General features: G+C 44.0%; 1 protein-coding gene across 1 annotated transcript; it reads left to right on the top strand.

Moving 5' to 3' along the window:
- The first annotated feature begins 502 nt into the window (after window positions 1–502).
- Window positions 503–19,575, top strand: LOC120484892 (uncharacterized). Its single transcript, XM_039680330.2, has 9 exons — window positions 503–868; window positions 3,547–3,861; window positions 3,941–4,249; window positions 5,183–5,311; window positions 5,587–5,895; window positions 16,186–16,497; window positions 16,622–16,933; window positions 17,095–17,406; window positions 17,727–19,575. Exons 1-9 carry the CDS (start codon window positions 784–786, stop codon window positions 17,831–17,833), a joined length of 2,190 nt encoding a protein of 729 aa, XP_039536264.2. The 5' UTR covers window positions 503–783; the 3' UTR covers window positions 17,834–19,575.
- Window positions 19,576–22,120: the final 2,545 nt, after the last annotated feature.

Here is a 22,120-nt window from a genome sequence, read left to right as displayed (position 1 = left end):
TCATATAGTTTTTTTGTTATCATTTTAATGTGTTGCTGTTCTAACCTGTATTTTGTGTGTGTGTGTGTGTGTGTGTGTGTGTGTGTTGCTAAATTCATATTAAATTTCATTAATAAACAAGGTGTGTAGCCTACTGTACAAATTAATAAAATGAAATTAAAATTGTGTTCCACATTTTCATCTTTAATGGACTAGAGGGTTACATGAAACTTTGGCTGGAGAATGTGTTTAAATGAACTTAAACTTAAATGAACATGATAACTCGATGTAGTGAACCTGTAATCATTGGAAAGTTGGAAAAATGTGTGGGGAAATATTCAAATAGGTAAAGATATTCATCTTCCATTGTTATAGCTACCATTAAAATACCAATAGGCCTATTGTATTGCGATAGAACAGGGAAGCTTGTTTAGTCAAACTAATGATAAGGAATAGGCAGTGCAACTTTATGGTTTGCAATGATCTGTCCCAGTCTTTTTGAGTGGAAATTCCTCAAACCGAAAGTACTTCTAATGTGAAACGGAGCATTAGCATTTCTGAGCAAAGGAGCATTAGCATTTGGCATTTCACATTAGCATTCCTAATGTGAAACGGAGGCTCGTTAAGGGAGAGCTAACCCTTACACTGCACGAACCGACGAGGAAAGTAAAGGAAAGGGTCAAATCTAAAGCTTTCCGGTATAAACGCGGAAAATACTGCTGTGATGGATGGGTGTGAACAAAAGAAGATCCGTCATTAAAACTAGTAAAGGTCTGTTGTTCGGTTTTATGTCAGCGCAAGATCATGTTTATTAAAGCCGGGATCATGGAAGTCTACAGCCGAATCACGATCATCGTCTTTCTCTCGGGGATCCTGGTATTTCTGGACGGTGAGTGACGCAAATGCTTTCACTTTATTGTCCCACGGGAACTCTCGGGATGTGTGTATTCTGTGAAGATGTAAACCGCATTAATGAACACAGAACCGCTTTTAGAGATTAACTCTGGCATAAAGTTTGCTTTACGTTTAACTTTAGGTATTCGCACATTTAGGGAGCGTCTATAAAGTTACGATACTAACATGTACGTGACTTCAGGAAATAATTCTTACTGTCATACAACCAACTTCAAAATATGTAGGTGTCAGTTATGATGCACACCTTTTATATTGTAGGTATTTATTCAAGTAAACTCAAATCAAATGTGCATTTCTCAGTTTGTGTAAATTCACTTAGGGTTCGGAGTATTTATTATTTCCCACTATAGTTTCACACATCTAGTACAATTATGTGGTGTTTTTCATTAATACAGTGTATTATTTTTTCTTGATTTACTCTGATCCATATAGTGTTTCATTGGTTTAATCCCTGTCACATGTTGTCTAGTTATTTAAGCCCTGTGTTTCAGACTGGTTCCGCCGTTCATGTTTATTTTGTTCCAGTTTGCGAGTATTCATGTTAATTTAAATAAAAAAACTGCAGCAGTTAATATGCTGTATCCTTTCCTAACAACAGCAAAGTTTAAAAATAAAATAATACTAATAAAATTTGACTCTGTCTTTATTCACATTTTCTCATGGTTTCTTAATAGAACAGAATAGGATCGAACATAATAAAATAGAATAGAATAATTCTAATTGGGGCTCATCATTGTAACGTTGTGTGACAACATGCCCCGTCAGAGCAACTCTGATTTAAACCCAGCGAGTGTCTTCTGCTGATTCTCAACTGCTAAAAAAATAATAATACAGACTTAATAATTAAATAAAACGTCAGTAAGAAATTTACTTTTGTTAAATAAATGTTCTGTGATATCTTCAAAACATTTTTTTTTTTTTTTTAATTTTGGAACAATTCTTATATGTTGATATGAAAACTATTAAATGAACTAAGTTTCGTCATGCTGGCATGTGTGTAAAGTTATAAACCATGTTAGTCTGTGCCTCGCCCTCGCTCACCCCGATTTCACTGAGACATATGACAAACATGACATACACCTGACACCTATCAACACTTTACAGTTGGTGTTATTACTGTAAGACATTCTCTACAAATGCCATTGAGCTTTAAATTAATGTGTTTTTTGTGTATGATCCCATACTGTAGTGAAATACATGGCAATTGTTGCATATGTTGACTGTTTACTTTATTAAATATCAGAAATCAAAAATGTGCATCATTCCTGACACCATGAACACTTATTACTGTAAGTCATTATCTCTAAATGCTATTGAAGCATTAGAAACATAAGTGTAACTTTATTGATGCTTCCTAATTTTGCAAATAGCGAACATCAAATCAACTATGCTCGTTTTGGAACATGAATCTTTCCTTTGTCTCATCTAGACACCGCGAGTGAACATGGCAAATATAATCTCCATTAATGAGTTAAAGAGACAAAGTGTGTGTGCTAGTGGATTCCCAGACTGGTTATATAAGCCTAACAGTGCAAAATGAGAATTTGCTTGCCTTGTTTTACAGTAAAAATATCTAAAATCTTTGAAATGTAAATCTTCATATCTGTTTTCCGAGACTGTATCTTAATAAGTAAACAAATCTGGGTAACACTTTACAATACGGGTGCACTAATATGCATTCATTCATGCTTAACTAATGCACAGATAATCATGAGTTAATGTATGACTAATGAAGAACTAAACCATTAATTAATGATTACTGCATCAGCAACTAATAAAGAGTCTATATGATTAATAGATTAAGTAATACATGAATTGCTATTAATTCAATGTGTCATTGTGTATTAATTCCTTATTAACATATTTTATTAACTAATAGTGTAAATTAATGTGCTAATTACCACAATTAGTCAAAGCTATGCACTTCAACCTCCAGTTGTCTGCTTTAATTAATCATTAGCTAATGATTTGCAAAGGTATCATTATGTTATGACTTTACTTGTTGGGGCACATCATTATTAACTAGTCATTTAGTAATTGTAGTAATTTGCACATGAATTTGCACTAACAATGAAGTAATTAATCATGTATTAATGCATATGAGTGTACCTGTCATATTATCTGAAAGTTGAAATACAAGGCTTTGGCTCATTCTGGTAATTAACATATTAATTAACACTATTAGCTAAAAAAAAGAAGAGTTATTATGGAATTAATCCACAAATACATATTTAATTAATAACAATTAATGTATGAACTAATACATTAACCTTTCAGACTCTTAATTAGTTCCTAATGTGGTAATCATTAATGGATAGCTTAGATAATTATTAGTTACACATTAATTCAGTGTTATCTGTGCATTAGTTAAGCATGAATGAATGAATTCGCGTGGAAATTACGTCAACGCATCAAACACAGCTGCGCGTTTCAAGGTACTTCAGTGGGACTTGTTTAAAACTCACTGGTAAGAATTAGTTTTTTCTTTTTTCTGCACACTCACCTGATCTTATGAGATCTTTTTCTTGTCGTTTCATCCAATAAATAATTTTCAATATTTGAAATGTGACTTTTGCCCTGTTATAATTTGCACTTATATAACTGTGGGATCTGCTTCCTGATGAATCTCTGAGGAACTGCTCTTGTTCGCAGGTGAAGCGAAGAAAGTGTCCGTCTTGGAGGGAGATTCTCTTACCTTAAACACGAACCTCTCTGACATACACAAGGTCGATCTGTTGATGTGGATGTATGGAGCTCAAAGCGCTATCATCGCTAAACTCGATGGAAAAAGCCAGACGTCTTCATTTTATGATGTTGACGATGGAAGATTTGAAGAAAGACTTCAGCTGGACAATCAGACTGGATCTCTCAGCATCAGAGACATCAGGACCAAACACTCGGGAGATTATCAGCTGAAGATCATCAGCACTGAGACCTCATACCAGACCTTCGGTGTGACCGTCCACGGTGAGTAGAGCACGCCTGAGCATTTATACAACAATTACAGTGATCAAGCTGTGAAAAACTAGTCCTGTTTGTTCTCCAGATGTGTTTTTTGCTGGGATAACAAACAGTAAAGAGGGAAAATCCATCACTCTACATACTGGTGTCAATGAAATACTGAAATATGATGTGATTCTGTGGACGTTTGGACCGTTGAGTCCAGACTCTTTCATTGCTGAAATCGACATTATGATCCATAAGATCTCGTACAGCGATAATGAGAGATTCAGACTGGATGATCACACTGGATCTCTGACCATCACGAACACCAGAACCACAGATACAGGAGTTTATCAACTACAGGTGACCAACACTAAAGAGACCTTCTACAAGAGATTCAACGTGTTTGTCTGTGAGTAGAGCACACTTTAATGATCCTTCTTACATTGCAATTTATTTTTTATTTAAAAGATGTATAATAGCCGTTTAATTGGTCTACCGGGTCTATAGGTCACCTGACGGTTAAATGACGGCCACCAAAATTATAACTAATCCTATTTGAATTAGAGTCATGCTAACGATTAATACATTATAAAGAAAAAAATCAACTTTGAAGTGTCATGAAACGTTGCTGATCTAGCTCAAGTCTATCTCACATCATTAATAAAATGAATGACCCATTTGAAGGCACTCCGCTTCGGCTCGGGTGGCTCTTTGACTCCACATCCTACATTCAAACAATTGAATGCAAAGCTAGCCATGGATCATCCCTTACTGTGCGTTCACACCAGACGCAAATAGCGTGTCAAATTCGTGCCTACTGCGTCTAGTTATACGCTTGAACACTTTGAAACCATTGGCTCGTCAAGAGCGAAATTGACCCGTGAAAAAACAAAAGTTTGAAGCGAAATTTACGTTCGTCACGCGCGTCAGATTTGGAAACCCATTGGCGGCCATCTTTTTTATGTTATTCAAGCATTCATTGAGAGAGTTAGCGCTCTGTATTTTCTCTGGAGAGCAGAACACCGGCGTAGGGTTCGTCATCGCCGTATTTGTGTCCACCGGACCCTTCGGAAGCGAACTGTTTGGCGAGTTTCACCATTTGACCTGTTGTCCCGCATCGGAACGAGGATCACCCTCGCCCTCATCCACCTAATCTGTCATTTTAGTTTCAGAAATATTTTATGTGCATAACCCATCTTTGCATTGACATAACATTGAAATCACTTGCGCCTGATGCGCAATTCGTGTCCAGTGTGAACGCACCACTACTTATCTAATTCATAGTTTTCATGTGCGGTCAGACTTTCAGGACACATTTACACTAATAACTGTCTCTCTCTAGCGGTTCCTGAGCCAGGTCTGTCTCCAGTAGCTTTGGCCATACTGATTTGTCTCTGTGTGCTGCTAGTTGGGTCTGCAGTTGTAACCGCTGGTGTGTGTTACTATCGCCGCAAGTACTCGAGACTAAAGCGTAAGTATTACAGAGTCAAGTTTGCTTACTTAAGTACTTTTCAAGGAGATCATTTAGCACAATAAGAGTGAGAAACTGTTACTGTGTGCTATTAAACTACACATTTCCGGAGTTTCTTGAAGTTCTGAAATTTGGAGCGACAAACCAGGTTGAGGACAAGTGAGGTTTATCAGTCAATTAAAGTTAAATTTGTGTCTGTTTGCTGATTTTCCTGGCAGTTATATCAGTTTAATTTCCAAGAAACAATCTTTTTATTCTCTGGGTGCAATGAACAGATGAAATGAAGACAAAAGAAGTGACGGAGGGAGATTCTATCACTCTACACACTGGCATAACCGAACCACAGAGATATGATAAAATAGTCTGGACGTTTGGACCTCAAGGCTCCATCATCGCTCAAATTTCTTTAAAGACCAATGCTTTACCTAGCGATGACGAGAGATTCAGAGACCGACTGCTGCTGAACAGTGAGACAGGAGATCTCACCATCAGAGACGTCAAAATCACACAGTCGGGAGATTATCAGCTGAAGCTCATCAGCACCAGAGAGACCAAATCCAAAAGATTCAGGGTTATTCTCTATGGTGAGTAGCTCAATCTTTCATTGGAAACAAAATTATAAGTGATGCTACTTTAGCTTTCTTGCTTGGTTATTAGGGGGGCCAATCACTGTAGGTCTGTTAGATTACTTTTTATAGTCAGGATATGGTGTTCGCAGCTCATTTTTACTAATGTGATTTCTGGGTGAAACAGGATGTTTAACTCTTTCCCTGCCAGCATGATGTTAATAGAGAGAAGCCCCATAATATTTTGTTGTATTAATATCTGAACAAAGAACAGAGCCTCTGCTTTTTAACAAACTGTACCTTCACAGGTGTCGAGTCGTCCCTTCACAGGTGTCGAGTCGTCTCTTCACAGGTGTCGGGTCGTCTCTTCACAGGTGTTGAGTCGTCTCTTCACAGGTGTCGAGTCGTCTCTTCACAGGTGTCGGGTCGTCTCTTCACAGGTGTTGAGTCGTCTCTTCACAGGTGTTGAGTCGTCTCTTCACAGGTGTCGAGTCGTCCCTTCACAGGTGTTGGGTCGTCTCTTCACAGGTGTTGAGTCGTCTCTTCACAGGTGTTGAGTCGTCACTTCACAGGTCGTCTCTTCACAGGTGTTGAGTCGTCCCTTCACAGGTGTCGAGTCGTCCCTTCACAGGTGTTGAGTCGTCCCTTCACAGGAGATGAGTCGTCTCTTTACAGGTGTCGAGTCGTCTCTTCACAGGTGTCGAGTCGTCCCTTCACAGGTGTCGAGTCGTCCCTTCACAGGTGTTGAGTCGTCCCTTCACAGGTGTTGAGTCGTCCCTTCACAGGTGTCGAGTCGTCCCTTCACAGGTGTTGAGTCGTCCCTTCACAGGTGTTGAGTCGTCCCTTCACAGGTGTCGAGTCGTCCCTTCACAGGTGTTGAGTCGTCCCTTCACAGGTGTTGAGTCGTCTCTTCACAGGTGTTGGATCGTCGACGACGACGTTGAGTCGTCCCTTCACAGGTGTTGAGTCGTCTCTTCACAGGTGTTGAGTCGTCCCTTCACAGGTGTCGAGTCGTCTCTTCACAGGTGTTGAGTCCTCTCTTCACAGGTGTTGAGTCCTCTCTTCACAGGTGTTGAGTCGTCTCTTCACAGGTGTTGAGTCGTCCCCTCTTCGCAGGTGTTGAGTCGTCTCTTCGCACGTGTTGAGCCGTCTCTTCCCAGGTGTCGGGCCGTCTCTTCACAGGTGTCGGGTCATCTCTTCACAGGTGTCGAGTCGTCTCTTCACAGGTGTTGAGTCGTCTCTTCACAGGTGTTGAGTAGTCTCTTCACAGGTGTTGAGTCGTCTCTTCGCAGGTGTTGAGTCGTCTCTTCACAGGTGTTGAGTCGTCTCTTCACAGGTGTTGAGTAGTCTCTTCACAGGTGTCGGGCCGTCTCTTCACAGGTGTCGGGTCATCTCTTCACAGGTGTCGAGTCGTCTCTTCACAGGTGTCGGGTCGTCTCTTCACAGGTGTTGGGTCGTCTCTTCACAGGCGTTGAGTCGTCTCTTCACAGGTGTTGGGTCGTCTCTTCACAGGTGTTGGGTCGTCTCTTCACAGGTGTTGAGTCGTCTCTTCACAGGTGTCGAGTCGTCTCTTCACAGGGTCGTCTCTTCACAGGTGTTGGGTCGTCTCTTCACAGGTGTTGGGTCGTCTCTTCACAGGTGTTGAGTCGTCTCTTCACAGGTGTTGAGTCGTATCTTCACTGGTGTCGGGTCGTCTCTTCACAGGTGTTGAGTCGTCCCTTCACAGGTGTCGAGTCGTCTCTTCACAGGTGTTGAGTCGTCTCTTCACAGGTGTTGAGTCGTCTCTTCACAGGTGTTGGGTCGTCTCTTCACAGGTGTTGAGTCGTCTCTTCACAGGTGTTGAGTCGTATCTTCACTGGTGTCGGGTCGTCTCTTCACAGGTGTTGAGTCGTCCCTTCACAGGTGTCGAGTCGTCTCTTCACAGGTGTTGGGTCGTCTCTTGACAGGTGTTGAGTCGTCTCTTCACAGGTGTTGGGTCGTCTCTTCACAGGTGTTGGGTCGTCCCTTCACAGGTGTTGAGTCGTCTCTTCACAGGTGTTGAGTCGTCTCTTCACAGGTGTTGAGTCGTCCCTTCACAGGTGTTGAGTCGTCTCTTCACAGGTGTCGAGTCGTCCCTTCACAGGTGTTGAGTCGTCCCTTCACAGGTGTTGAGTCGTCTCTTCACAGGTGTCGAGTCGTCTCTTCACAGGTGTTGAGTCGTCTCTTCACAGGTGTTGAGTCGTCTCTTCACAGGTGTTGGATCGTCGACGACGACGTTGAGTCGTCCCTTCACAGGTGTTGAGTCGTCTCTTCACAGGTGTTGAGTCGTCCCTTCACAGGTGTCGAGTCGTCTCTTCACAGGTGTTGAGTCCTCTCTTCACAGGTGTTGAGTCGTCTCTTCACAGGTGTTGAGTCGTCCCCTCTTCGCAGGTGTTGAGTCGTCTCTTCGCACGTGTTGAGCCGTCTCTTCCCAGGTGTCGGGCCGTCTCTTCACAGGTGTCGGGTCATCTCTTCACAGGTGTCGAGTCGTCTCTTCACAGGTGTTGAGTCGTCTCTTCACAGGTGTTGAGTAGTCTCTTCACAGGTGTTGAGTCGTCTCTTCGCAGGTGTTGAGTCGTCTCTTCACAGGTGTTGAGTCGTCTCTTCACAGGTGTTGAGTAGTCTCTTCACAGGTGTCGGGCCGTCTCTTCACAGGTGTCGGGTCATCTCTTCACAGGTGTCGAGTCGTCTCTTCACAGGTGTCGGGTCGTCTCTTCACAGGTGTTGGGTCGTCTCTTCACAGGCGTTGAGTCGTCTCTTCACAGGTGTTGGGTCGTCTCTTCACAGGTGTTGGGTCGTCTCTTCACAGGTGTTGAGTCGTCTCTTCACAGGTGTCGAGTCGTCTCTTCACAGGGTCGTCTCTTCACAGGTGTTGGGTCGTCTCTTCACAGGTGTTGGGTCGTCTCTTCACAGGTGTTGAGTCGTCTCTTCACAGGTGTTGAGTCGTATCTTCACTGGTGTCGGGTCGTCTCTTCACAGGTGTTGAGTCGTCCCTTCACAGGTGTTGAGTCGTCTCTTCACAGGTGTTGGGTCGTCTCTTCACAGGTGTTGGGTCGTCCCTTCACAGGTGTTGAGTCGTCTCTTCACAGGTGTTGAGTCGTCTCTTCACAGGTGTTGAGTCGTCCCTTCACAGGTGTTGAGTCGTCTCTTCACAGGTGTAGAGTCGTCTCTTCACAGGTGTTGAGTCGTCTCTTCACAGGTGTTGGGTCGTCTCTTGACAGGTGTTGGGTCGTCTCTTCACAGGTGTTGAGTCGTCCCTTCACAGGTGTTGAGTCGTCTCTTCACAGGTGTTGGGTCGTCTCTTGACAGGTGTTGGGTCGTCTCTTCACAGGTGTTGAGTCGTCTCTTCACAGGTGTCGAGTCGTCTCTTCACAGGTGTTGAGTCGTCTCTTCACAGGTGTTGAGTCGTCCCTTCACAGGTGTCGAGTCGTCTCTTGACAGGTGTTGAGTCGTCTCTTCACAGGTGTTGGGTCGTCTCTTCACAGGTGTCGGGTCATCTCTTCACAGGTGTCGAGTCGTCTCTTCACAGGTGTCGGGTCGTCTCTTCACAGGTGTTGGGTCGTCTCTTCACAGGCGTTGAGTCGTCTCTTCACAGGTGTTGGGTCGTCTCTTCACAGGTGTTGGGTCGTCTCTTCACAGGTGTTGAGTCGTCTCTTCACAGGTGTCGAGTCGTCTCTTCACAGGGTCGTCTCTTCACAGGTGTTGGGTCGTCTCTTCACAGGTGTTGGGTCGTCTCTTCACAGGTGTTGAGTCGTCTCTTCACAGGTGTTGAGTCGTATCTTCACTGGTGTCGGGTCGTCTCTTCACAGGTGTTGAGTCGTCCCTTCACAGGTGTTGAGTCGTCTCTTCACAGGTCGTCTCTTCACAGGTGTTGAGTCGTCCCTTCACAGGTGTCGAGTCGTCCCTTCACAGGTGTTGAGTCGTCCCTTCACAGGAGATGAGTCGTCTCTTTACAGGTGTCGAGTCGTCTCTTCACAGGTGTCGAGTCGTCCCTTCACAGGTGTCGAGTCGTCCCTTCACAGGTGTTGAGTCGTCCCTTCACAGGTGTTGAGTCGTCCCTTCACAGGTGTCGAGTCGTCCCTTCACAGGTGTTGAGTCGTCCCTTCACAGGTGTTGAGTCGTCCCTTCACAGGTGTCGAGTCGTCCCTTCACAGGTGTTGAGTCGTCCCTTCACAGGTGTTGAGTCGTCTCTTCACAGGTGTTGGATCGTCGACGACGACGTTGAGTCGTCCCTTCACAGGTGTTGAGTCGTCTCTTCACAGGTGTTGAGTCGTCCCTTCACAGGTGTCGAGTCGTCTCTTCACAGGTGTTGAGTCCTCTCTTCACAGGTGTTGAGTCCTCTCTTCACAGGTGTTGAGTCGTCTCTTCACAGGTGTTGAGTCGTCCCCTCTTCGCAGGTGTTGAGTCGTCTCTTCGCACGTGTTGAGCCGTCTCTTCCCAGGTGTCGGGCCGTCTCTTCACAGGTGTCGGGTCATCTCTTCACAGGTGTCGAGTCGTCTCTTCACAGGTGTTGAGTCGTCTCTTCACAGGTGTTGAGTAGTCTCTTCACAGGTGTTGAGTCGTCTCTTCGCAGGTGTTGAGTCGTCTCTTCACAGGTGTTGAGTCGTCTCTTCACAGGTGTTGAGTAGTCTCTTCACAGGTGTCGGGCCGTCTCTTCACAGGTGTCGGGTCATCTCTTCACAGGTGTCGAGTCGTCTCTTCACAGGTGTCGGGTCGTCTCTTCACAGGTGTTGGGTCGTCTCTTCACAGGCGTTGAGTCGTCTCTTCACAGGTGTTGGGTCGTCTCTTCACAGGTGTTGGGTCGTCTCTTCACAGGTGTTGAGTCGTCTCTTCACAGGTGTCGAGTCGTCTCTTCACAGGGTCGTCTCTTCACAGGTGTTGGGTCGTCTCTTCACAGGTGTTGGGTCGTCTCTTCACAGGTGTTGAGTCGTCTCTTCACAGGTGTTGAGTCGTATCTTCACTGGTGTCGGGTCGTCTCTTCACAGGTGTTGAGTCGTCCCTTCACAGGTGTCGAGTCGTCTCTTCACAGGTGTTGAGTCGTCTCTTCACAGGTGTTGAGTCGTCTCTTCACAGGTGTTGGGTCGTCTCTTCACAGGTGTTGAGTCGTCTCTTCACAGGTGTTGAGTCGTATCTTCACTGGTGTCGGGTCGTCTCTTCACAGGTGTTGAGTCGTCCCTTCACAGGTGTCGAGTCGTCTCTTCACAGGTGTTGGGTCGTCTCTTGACAGGTGTTGAGTCGTCTCTTCACAGGTGTTGGGTCGTCTCTTCACAGGTGTTGGGTCGTCCCTTCACAGGTGTTGAGTCGTCTCTTCACAGGTGTTGAGTCGTCTCTTCACAGGTGTTGAGTCGTCCCTTCACAGGTGTTGAGTCGTCTCTTCACAGGTGTCGAGTCGTCCCTTCACAGGTGTTGAGTCGTCCCTTCACAGGTGTTGAGTCGTCTCTTCACAGGTGTCGAGTCGTCTCTTCACAGGTGTTGAGTCGTCTCTTCACAGGTGTTGAGTCGTCTCTTCACAGGTGTTGGATCGTCGACGACGACGTTGAGTCGTCCCTTCACAGGTGTTGAGTCGTCTCTTCACAGGTGTTGAGTCGTCCCTTCACAGGTGTCGAGTCGTCTCTTCACAGGTGTTGAGTCCTCTCTTCACAGGTGTTGAGTCGTCTCTTCACAGGTGTTGAGTCGTCCCCTCTTCGCAGGTGTTGAGTCGTCTCTTCGCACGTGTTGAGCCGTCTCTTCCCAGGTGTCGGGCCGTCTCTTCACAGGTGTCGGGTCATCTCTTCACAGGTGTCGAGTCGTCTCTTCACAGGTGTTGAGTCGTCTCTTCACAGGTGTTGAGTAGTCTCTTCACAGGTGTTGAGTCGTCTCTTCGCAGGTGTTGAGTCGTCTCTTCACAGGTGTTGAGTCGTCTCTTCACAGGTGTTGAGTAGTCTCTTCACAGGTGTCGGGCCGTCTCTTCACAGGTGTCGGGTCATCTCTTCACAGGTGTCGAGTCGTCTCTTCACAGGTGTCGGGTCGTCTCTTCACAGGTGTTGGGTCGTCTCTTCACAGGCGTTGAGTCGTCTCTTCACAGGTGTTGGGTCGTCTCTTCACAGGTGTTGGGTCGTCTCTTCACAGGTGTTGAGTCGTCTCTTCACAGGTGTCGAGTCGTCTCTTCACAGGGTCGTCTCTTCACAGGTGTTGGGTCGTCTCTTCACAGGTGTTGGGTCGTCTCTTCACAGGTGTTGAGTCGTCTCTTCACAGGTGTTGAGTCGTATCTTCACTGGTGTCGGGTCGTCTCTTCACAGGTGTTGAGTCGTCCCTTCACAGGTGTTGAGTCGTCTCTTCACAGGTGTTGGGTCGTCTCTTCACAGGTGTTGGGTCGTCCCTTCACAGGTGTTGAGTCGTCTCTTCACAGGTGTTGAGTCGTCTCTTCACAGGTGTTGAGTCGTCCCTTCACAGGTGTTGAGTCGTCTCTTCACAGGTGTAGAGTCGTCTCTTCACAGGTGTTGAGTCGTCTCTTCACAGGTGTTGGGTCGTCTCTTGACAGGTGTTGGGTCGTCTCTTCACAGGTGTTGAGTCGTCCCTTCACAGGTGTTGAGTCGTCTCTTCACAGGTGTTGGGTCGTCTCTTGACAGGTGTTGGGTCGTCTCTTCACAGGTGTTGAGTCGTCTCTTCACAGGTGTCGAGTCGTCTCTTCACAGGTGTTGAGTCGTCTCTTCACAGGTGTTGAGTCGTCCCTTCACAGGTGTCGAGTCGTCTCTTGACAGGTGTTGAGTCGTCTCTTCACAGGTGTTGGGTCGTCTCTTCACAGGTGTCGGGTCATCTCTTCACAGGTGTCGAGTCGTCTCTTCACAGGTGTCGGGTCGTCTCTTCACAGGTGTTGGGTCGTCTCTTCACAGGCGTTGAGTCGTCTCTTCACAGGTGTTGGGTCGTCTCTTCACAGGTGTTGGGTCGTCTCTTCACAGGTGTTGAGTCGTCTCTTCACAGGTGTCGAGTCGTCTCTTCACAGGGTCGTCTCTTCACAGGTGTTGGGTCGTCTCTTCACAGGTGTTGGGTCGTCTCTTCACAGGTGTTGAGTCGTCTCTTCACAGGTGTTGAGTCGTATCTTCACTGGTGTCGGGTCGTCTCTTCACAGGTGTTGAGTCGTCCCTTCACAGGTGTTGAGTCGTCTCTTCACAGGTGTTGGGTCGTCTCTTCACAGGTGTTGGGTCGTCCCTTCACAGGTGTTGAGTCGTCTCTTCACAGGTGTTGAGTCGTCTCTTCACAGGTGTTGAGTCGTCCCTTCACAGGTGTTGAGTCGTCTCTTCACAGGTGTAGAGTCGTCTCTTCACAGGTGTTGAGTCGTCTCTTCACAGGTGTTGGGTCGTCTCTTGACAGGTGTTGGGTCGTCTCTTCACAGGTGTTGAGTCGTCCCTTCACAGGTGTTGAGTCGTCTCTTCACAGGTGTTGGGTCGTCTCTTGACAGGTGTTGGGTCGTCTCTTCACAGGTGTTGAGTCGTCTCTTCACAGGTGTCGAGTCGTCTCTTCACAGGTGTTGAGTCGTCTCTTCACAGGTGTTGAGTCGTCCCTTCACAGGTGTCGAGTCGTCTCTTGACAGGTGTTGAGTCGTCTCTTCACAGGTGTTGGGTCGTCTCTTCACAGGTGTCGGGTCGTCTCTTCACACGTGTCGAGTCGTCTCTTCACAGGTGTTGAGTCGTCCCTTCACAGGTGTTGAGTCGTCTCTTCACAGGTGTTGGGTCGTCTCTTCACAGGTGTTGGGTCGTCTCTTCACAGGTGTTGAGTCGTCCCTTCACAGGTGTTGAGTCGTCTCTTCACAGGTGTAGAGTCGTCTCTTCACAGGTGTTGGGTCGTCCCTTCACAGGTGTTGGGTCGTCTCTTGACAGGTGTTGAGTCGTCCCTTCACAGGTGTTGAGTCGTCTCTTCACAGGTGTTGAGTCGTCTCTTCACAGGTGTTGGGTCGTCTCTTGACAGGTGTTGAGTCGTCTCTTCACAGGTGTTGAGTCGTCTCTTCACAGGTGTTGGGTCGTCTCTTCACAGGTGTTGGGTCGTCTCTTGACAGGTGTTGGGTCGTCTCTTCACAGGTGTTGAGTCGTCTCTTGACAGGTGTTGAGTCGTCTCTTCACAGGTGTTGAGTCGTCTCTTCACAGGTGTCGGGTCATCTCTTCACAGGTGTTGGGTCGTCTCTTGACAGGTGTTGAGTCGTCTCTTCACAGGTGTTGAGTCGTCTCTTCACAGGTGTCGGGTCGTCTCTTCACAGGTGTCGGGTCGTCTCTTCACAGGTGTTGAGTCGTCCCTTCACAGGTGTTGAGTCGTCTCTTCACAGGTGTTGGGTCGTCTCTTCACAGGTGTTGGGTCGTCCCTTCACAGGTGTTGAGTCGTCTCTTCACAGGTGTTGAGTCGTCTCTTCACAGGTGTTGAGTCGTCCCTTCACAGGTGTTGAGTCGTCTCTTCACAGGTGTAGAGTCGTCTCTTCACAGGTGTTGAGTCGTCTCTTCACAGGTGTTGGGTCGTCTCTTGACAGGTGTTGGGTCGTCTCTTCACAGGTGTTGAGTCGTCCCTTCACAGGTGTTGAGTCGTCTCTTCACAGGTGTTGGGTCGTCTCTTGACAGGTGTTGGGTCGTCTCTTCACAGGTGTCGAGTCGTCTCTTCACAGGTGTCGAGTCGTCTCTTCACAGGTGTTGAGTCGTCTCTTCACAGGTGTTGAGTCGTCCCTTCACAGGTGTCGAGTCGTCTCTTGACAGGTGTCGAGTCGTCCCTTCACAGGTGTCGAGTCGTCTCTTGACAGGTGTTGAGTCGTCTCTTCACAGGTGTTGGGTCGTCTCTTCACAGGTGTCGGGTCGTCTCTTCACAGGTGTCGAGTCGTCTCTTCACAGGTGTTGAGTCGTCTCTTCACAGGTGTTGGGTCGTCTCTTCACAGGTGTAGAGTCGTCTCTTCACAGGTGTTGAGTCGTCCCTTCACAGGTGTTGAGTCGTCTCTTCACAGGTGTTGGGTCGTCCCTTCACAGGTGTCGAGTCGTCTCTTCACAGGTGTCGGGTCGTCTCTTCACAGGTGTAGAGTCGTCTCTTCACAGGTGTTGAGTCGTCCCTTCACAGGTGTAGAGTCGTCTCTTCACAGGTGTAGAGTCGTCTCTTCACAGGTGTAGAGTCGTCCCTTCACAGGTGTCGAGTCGTCTCTTCACAGGTGTCGAGTCGTCTCTTCACAGGTGTCGGGTCGTCTCTTCACAGGTGTTGAGTCGTCCCTTCACAGGTGTTGAGTCGTCTCTTCACAGGTGTTGGGTCGTCCCTTCACAGGTGTCGAGTCGTCTCTTCACAGGTGTCGGGTCGTCTCTTCACAGGTGTAGAGTCGTCTCTTCACAGGTGTTGAGTCGTCCCTTCACAGGTGTTGAGTCGTCTCTTCACAGGTGTAGAGTCGTCTCTTCACAGGTGTAGAGTCGTCTCTTCACAGGTGTTGAGTCGTCCCTTCACAGGTGTTGAGTCGTCTCTTCACAGGTGTTGGGTCGTCCCTTCACAGGTGTTGGGTCGTCCCTTCACAGGTGTTGAGTCGTCTCTTCACAGGTGTTGAGTTGTCCCTTCACAGGTGTTGAGTCGTCTCTTCACAGGTGTTGGGTCGTCTCTTCACAGGTGTTGAGTCGTCTCTTCACAGGTGTAGAGTCGTCTCTTCACAGGTGTTGAGTCGTCTCTTCACAGGTGTTGAGTCGTCTCTTCACAGGTGTCGAGTCGTCCCTTCACAGGTGTTGAGTCGTCTCTTCACAGGTGTCGAGTCGTCTCTTCACAGGTGTCGAGTCGTCTCTTCACAGGTGTTGAGTCGTCCCTTCACAGGTGTTGAGTCGTCTCTTCACAGGTGTTGGGTCGTCTCTTCACAGGTGTTGAGTCGTCTCTTCACAGGTGTAGAGTCGTCTCTTCACAGGTGTTGAGTCGTCTCTTCACAGGTGTTGAGTCGTCTCTTCACAGGTGTCGAGTCGTCCCTTCACAGGTGTTGAGTCGTCTCTTCACAGGTGTCGAGTCGTCCCTTCACAGGTGTTGAGTCGTCTCTTCACAGGTGTTGAGTCGTCTCTTCACAGGTGTTGAGTCGTCCCTTCACAGGTGTTGAGTCGTCTCTTCACAGGTGTCGAGTCGTCTCTTCACAGGTGTTGAGTCGTCTCTTCACAGGTGTTGAGTCGTCTCTTCACAGGTGTTGGGTCGTCCCTTCACAGGTGTCGAGTTGTCCCTTCACAGGTGTTGAGTCGTCTCTTCACAGGTGTTGGGTCGTCTCTTCACAGGTGTTGGGTCGTTTGTTCTCATGTTCTATTTTCTTCATGTTTTTGGGTGCTCATGCAGTGGACTCACTACGATTCTCAGAGGGAGAAAAAGTCACTCTAAACACCGGTGTTAGTGAACTACAGAGGGATGATCAAGTGCTCTGGATGTTTGGATCTGAAGACACCATTATAGCTAAAAGAGATGGAGGCACCAATCACCGTTCATATAATGATAGTGATGACGGGAGATTCGGAGACAGACTGGAGATGGATGATGGGACTGGATGTCTCGGGATCAAAAACACCAAAAGCACAGACTCTGGAGTTTACCACCTACAAATCAGCAGCAGAAATAATGTCTGGTATAAGAAGTTTAGAGTTACAGTATGGTGTAAGTAGCTTGAGTTTTAATGAAATGATGATGTTAATACCCCTTATACTCAGTATTGAACCTGCATGCTATTATGATCATATTTTTCCATATTTTTCTGTTGCATGTTTGACGTGACATGAAGTGGATACACTAAAAGTGACAGCGGGGCAATCTGTCACTCTAAGCACTGATGTCCCTGAACTAGAGGAAGACAGTAAGATCCTGTGGACACATGGAGATAATGACACCTGCATTGCTGAAATCAACAGAGCCACCGGTAAGACCTCAGTTTATCGTGGTAACGATGTGAGATTCAGAGACAGACTTCAGCTGGATCACCAGACCGGATCTCTGATCATCTGGAACATCAGCATCGCACATTCGGATGTTTATAAACTCCAGATCAGCAGCCGCACAGTGAATAGATGCAAGAGATTCGTGATTATTGCAGATGGTGAGTATCTCATGACTTTTAACATAATAATATTTGTTTATATCTACAAAACTACAATTTATAGATGATTTGAAATTAACTAATCCACAAAGGGTTATCTAAATGTGTTTAACTTGATCTTATGAGCACATTTCTCTTCTATGTGGTTCTGTGGCATGAAGAAATCAAAGTGCGAGTGATGGAGGGAGATCCTGCCAATCTAAACACTGATGTTCATGAACTACAGAGAGATGCTCTGATACTCTGGATGTTTGGCCCCGAAGACAATCTTATAGCTAAAGCTGATATGGAGAACAATAAAATGTCAACATATGATGGTGTTAATGGCAGATTCAGGGACAGACTGGAGCTGGACCGTCAGACTGGATCTCTCACCATCACAAACATCACAAACACTGACTGTGGACTTTATAAACTCAAGATCATTAGCAGCAGCGAGACCAAATACAAGCGATTCAAAGTTACTATTTGGGGTGAGTACTAGCACAAGTTATTGATTATTATAATGATCTTATTTAGATCAGATCTCTTGTGCAGATGCTATAAAAGACATCTGCACAGAGATCTAAGTTCAAATGTTAAGTTTAAAGTTAGAAGTCCTACATCCATGCCCCAGTATTAAAAAGCCAACATTTATAAACACCATTTATTAAAAAGACTTATATTTGGCTAAAATGTATTGTTTGATGACATTTACACTCTGTATGGCAGTGTATTGTACATAAACTCTAACACACTATCAACAGTCATTACTGTCTTTTCACCATCTGTGATTCTTTCTGTTTTCTTACAGGGAACAGTGGGAGAGAGATCAACAGAGAAGATCCTGAGAGATCCCTTCAGATAGAGAACTCAGAGGGAATACCCTTGCTTCCAGTGAACAGCAGCAGTAGTGTCTGACAGATTAATCTTATCTAAATCCCATTGAAAATTAATACTTTTTTAAAAAAAAAAAAACTTTTTTTATTAAAGGTGCCATGTGTAAGAATTGAGGTTACAATATCCACACAAAAAAATAGCAACATGCATCAAAAGAATAAGAAGAAATAAGGTTGATGATGTTGTAAATAAATGACAAGTTATCTGAGGCTGGACCAGGGCGGCACTGGCCCGCCCAGGCAAGTTTGATAAAAAAAATAAAAAAATAATTAGTTTATTTTTATTATTCCAATGTATTTAAGAAAATGTATTGATATATACTTGATATATTGTTGACTGCTATGTGTGTTTAATTCGTTTCCCTAATAAAAGGGAACTGTTGAAGCAAGATGTAGAAAGCCTCCCTCCGGAATGTTATTGGTTGCTGGGGGAACGTTAGTGGTCGCTATCGTTCATGGGGAAACGTTATTGGTCGCTATGGTTGCTGGGGGAACGTTATTGGTTGCTATCGTTCCTGGGGAAACGTTATTGGTCGCTATGGTTGTTGGGGGAACGTTATTGGTTGCTATCGTTCCTGGGGAAACGTTATTGGTCGCTATGGTTGCTGGGGGAACGTTATTGGTTGCTATCGTTCCTGGGGAAACGTTATTGGTTGCTATGGTTGCTCATCAGTCTATTGGTTTTTAAATGTCATATTATTAATTATATAATATGATAATATAATTTTTAATAATATATTTTAAAAAATATTAAGAAAACGTTGAAGGGGTGGTCAAAATCCCTGGCCTCTTCAGCATATATATATATATATATATATATATATATATCATATATCCTGTTGAATGCTTATGTATTTCTTTTATAAAATCAATAATTAAGTATATTCATTGTTACTTAATCATTTATCGACATATAAATTTATTTTCTTTGTGCTTTTGCTTGTGAAATAATATTCTTAAATGCATACTGATGTAAGTCACCAGGTTCTATTTGGTGCACAAGGCCATTTGTCTCTTTCTCTGGTCTCAGGAGAAAGGTTTATGAATCATAAAGGTGTCGTGAACACATATGTCCAACACATATGATACTTCTCTGTACCGATGGTCAAGCTCTATTGAGCATTGCTTTATTGAACTTTAATTGTTATATTAAAATGTATTCTTTCTATTATATTTGCTTCCTGAGGAGCAAATGTTATCTGTTTTTCTCCCAAACGAGTGAATGTTTTACCATTATGTTTTGGTACACTTAACTGATAATAAGCCGCTTAGACTCTCTTCAGCCTTGATGGGAGCTCTTATTTGCTAGTGTCCTATGTGAATGCGTTAACAGTGAAAATAATAGGAAAATAAGGATTTGGTTTGTGTTTGAGTGTTAAAACATAAAGGGGTCATTGAAGCCAATAGTTTAAGGCACCATTACTCCAGTTGCAGGTTAAGGAACCACTGCCATTATTGGAGGTTGAATGAGTTGTTGTTCTGGACATATTAGCGCCAGCAACCCAAATCTGTGACCTGGAAGGGCATGACGTGCCTCTGAATGTCAGATACATCATCGATGGAGATATGCTTCGTCTATCTGTATATGTGTGGAAAATTACTGTGTTTATCTATTTCTTAGCCAATGAGAATCATTCAACGTGACTGCTGTGATCTTTGTAACTGTAAGGGGGCGGCCTACGAACTCCTGAGTGAGTCTTGAAGCTGACTTCTGCTGATGAAATGGCAAACTATGTTCAGTAAAACTTTCTTTAATTTTTATAATTCAGACTCTGGGTCTTCATTCTTCATATCTGGTTCTGGGTCTTTTGACTGTTAACCCCTAACAACGCACATGTGTTTTTTTGCCTTTTTAAAACAGCATTTTACTTATTACTTTTGCTGCGCTTCGTCATAAGTACAAATACAACAGCTGTACCCAATGGTTGAAAAGAAAGGAGTAAACACGGTCACTCGTAGGTTGTGACAGCTGTCAATCAAAATGTGGACCGGTGATTCGTTTAATATGTTCCCTGTCGAAAAACAAATGGATAATTCTGTAAATTAATCAATTTATCTGTTGTTTAACCTGCTGTTGTTTTAGTTCACATCCTTTCTAAAAATATGAAAGTTTTTGGTTATTTTATTTGTTCATTGTTTATTTTGTTGGATTTTTGTTGGACTTGGTCAGAACTGTTTCTAAAATATTTATATACATGATTCCTGCTGCCTTTGGGCTCAGTGATGTTGAATTTAAATGACATGTAAAATAAAGATTATTTTCTGGAAGGGATTAAAGAATAAATCATTTTCATCAGCTGAAAGGCACAATATAAATGTTTTTTTTTTATCAAGTTAGATAGACATCACATGACCCTAACCCTACACATATAGAAATTCTTTTCACACTATGAAATCATTTAAGTATCTAACCTAAATTAGTTGAGTTTCAGAAACAGTGCAGATGTGAAGAGTTTTCTATTGGGATATTTCTGAGATTTTAAAATGGCCTTAAATTATTACTTGGTAAAAGCGATTTGGAGAATGTGTAGATGAATTGATGGATGGACATGACCCAAACCCCAAAACGTAGCTATATTTAAACAACTTAAATCATCTCTATTTATTGAGAGTTACTAAATATAAAAAAATATCTTTGTGTGCATTTAAAAACAATGTGTGAGGACTTTGCTCAAGTATTTTACAGTTATATTACATGCAAATAATACAAATTCACAGTCTCTCACTTCCACCAATATGGGTGAGTGATTTTGATCAGCGATGCTTTCTTCAGTGAATGCGACGTCACGTGACACAACAAATCCCTCACGGTAAACACATTCCTGTCAAATCATGACTGCGGATATGACCACATGACGCATTTAATGTTCATATCACACCAGTGTTGTCATATAATGGTTTCTGAGCCAAAAGATTGAAACCGGCTCGTGGCAATCGTGACAATTCCCAGTGGGACGCTCATAAACTTGGCAGAATAAATGAATTATTGACAGAATAAATAAACAAACACTCTTATGATGTTTCTGGTGATTTTGTGCATTATAATGTGTTTCTCATGAGGGTTTGTAATGTGTTCTGTGAACATTTAAAGACTTCCGATGCAAAAGCCTCTAAAAAAAGCCACATCTGTCAAAAATGAGATAATAATGTTGAGTGAATGCTCTCTGCAAATAGTCTACGCTCACTAAATACTTTCACTTCAAACTCATTAAATCCCAGCCTTGGGTAGAAACTTATACATAGGAGCCTGATGGAGATGTTAATATTAAACAAAAACTTTAGACGGACTTAGAGGCTTTTGCATCTGAAGTCTTCATTTATTTAATCTACAAATAAGGAATCAGGGATGTGTTGTTCAGGGGAAAAGCAGAAGGGAGGAGCCTTTCCAGAAGTGGAAGAAAATCTCAACAAACTGGAAGAAAATCTCAACAAACTGGAATTGCAGCTCGACTCCTGGTGAGCAACTGCGTGTTTTTGTAAATGTAGGTGCTATTATGTACGTTTTAGATGCTAATATGTAAATTTTAAGCATTAATATGTACATTTTAGGTGCTAATATGTACATTTTAGGTGCTATTATGTACATTTTAGATGCTAATATGTAAATTTTAAGAATTAATATGTACATTTTAGGTGCTAATATGTACATTAAGGTGCTATTATGTACATTTTAGGTGCTAATATGTACCCTTAAGGTACCAATATGCGCCCTTTAGGTACAAAAGTGTACCTTTTGGAAAGGTACAGTGACAGCTTTTGTACCTGTTTTCTGAGAGTGTACATATGGAAGACTTCACTGTGTAAAAAAAAAAAAACCCATTTAAACCACTCAGACCATTCAGAAACTCTTTAAATCCCAACAGAACATTTAACACTAACAGGTCTCTTAAGATCTCACAAAGAAATCACAAAAACTGCCTTATGATTGGAAACATATATATATATATTAGCTGAGAGACATAAATCAGAATAAAAGCTGTAGATACAAATCTCATAATCAGAATCGTCATCTCAAGTAAATCAACCTACAAAACTACTGAAAGCTTAAGACATACGCAAAATCATGTTGAAAATGACGGGTAGGATCGATTATTCGGTAACACTTTACAATACAGGTGCACTAATATGCATTAATTCATGCTTAACTAATGCACAGATAATCATGAGTTAATGTATAACTCCAATTATTCTTATTCACTAACTACAACACATGCACTGATTTTACCCACTAATTGAAGGAGGACACATGATCATGTATTATCAGGTACAAATAATACATTTTATAAAGAAAATACAATAAATATTTTGC

This window comes from Pimephales promelas, chromosome 3 (genome assembly GCF_988280905.1).
Source record: "Pimephales promelas chromosome 3, fPimPro1.hap1.1, whole genome shotgun sequence".
Lineage (NCBI taxonomy): Eukaryota > Metazoa > Chordata > Actinopteri > Cypriniformes > Leuciscidae > Pimephales > Pimephales promelas.
This window is presented reverse-complemented; position numbering and strand designations above follow the sequence as displayed.

What these genes read in the sequence shown, in the direction of transcription:
- LOC120484892 (XM_039680330.2), top strand. Translation starts at nt 784, where the DNA reads ATGTTTATTAAAGCCGGGATCATGGAAGTCTACAGCCGAATCACGATC. An exon ending in GAGATTCAACGTGTTTGTCT is followed by an intron (nt 4,250 to 5,182) that starts GTGAGTAGAGCA and finishes GTCTCTCTCTAG; the next exon opens with CGGTTCCTGAGCCAGGTCTG. An exon ending in ATTCAAAGTTACTATTTGGG is followed by an intron (nt 17,407 to 17,726) that starts GTGAGTACTAGC and finishes GTTTTCTTACAG; the next exon opens with GGAACAGTGGGAGAGAGATC.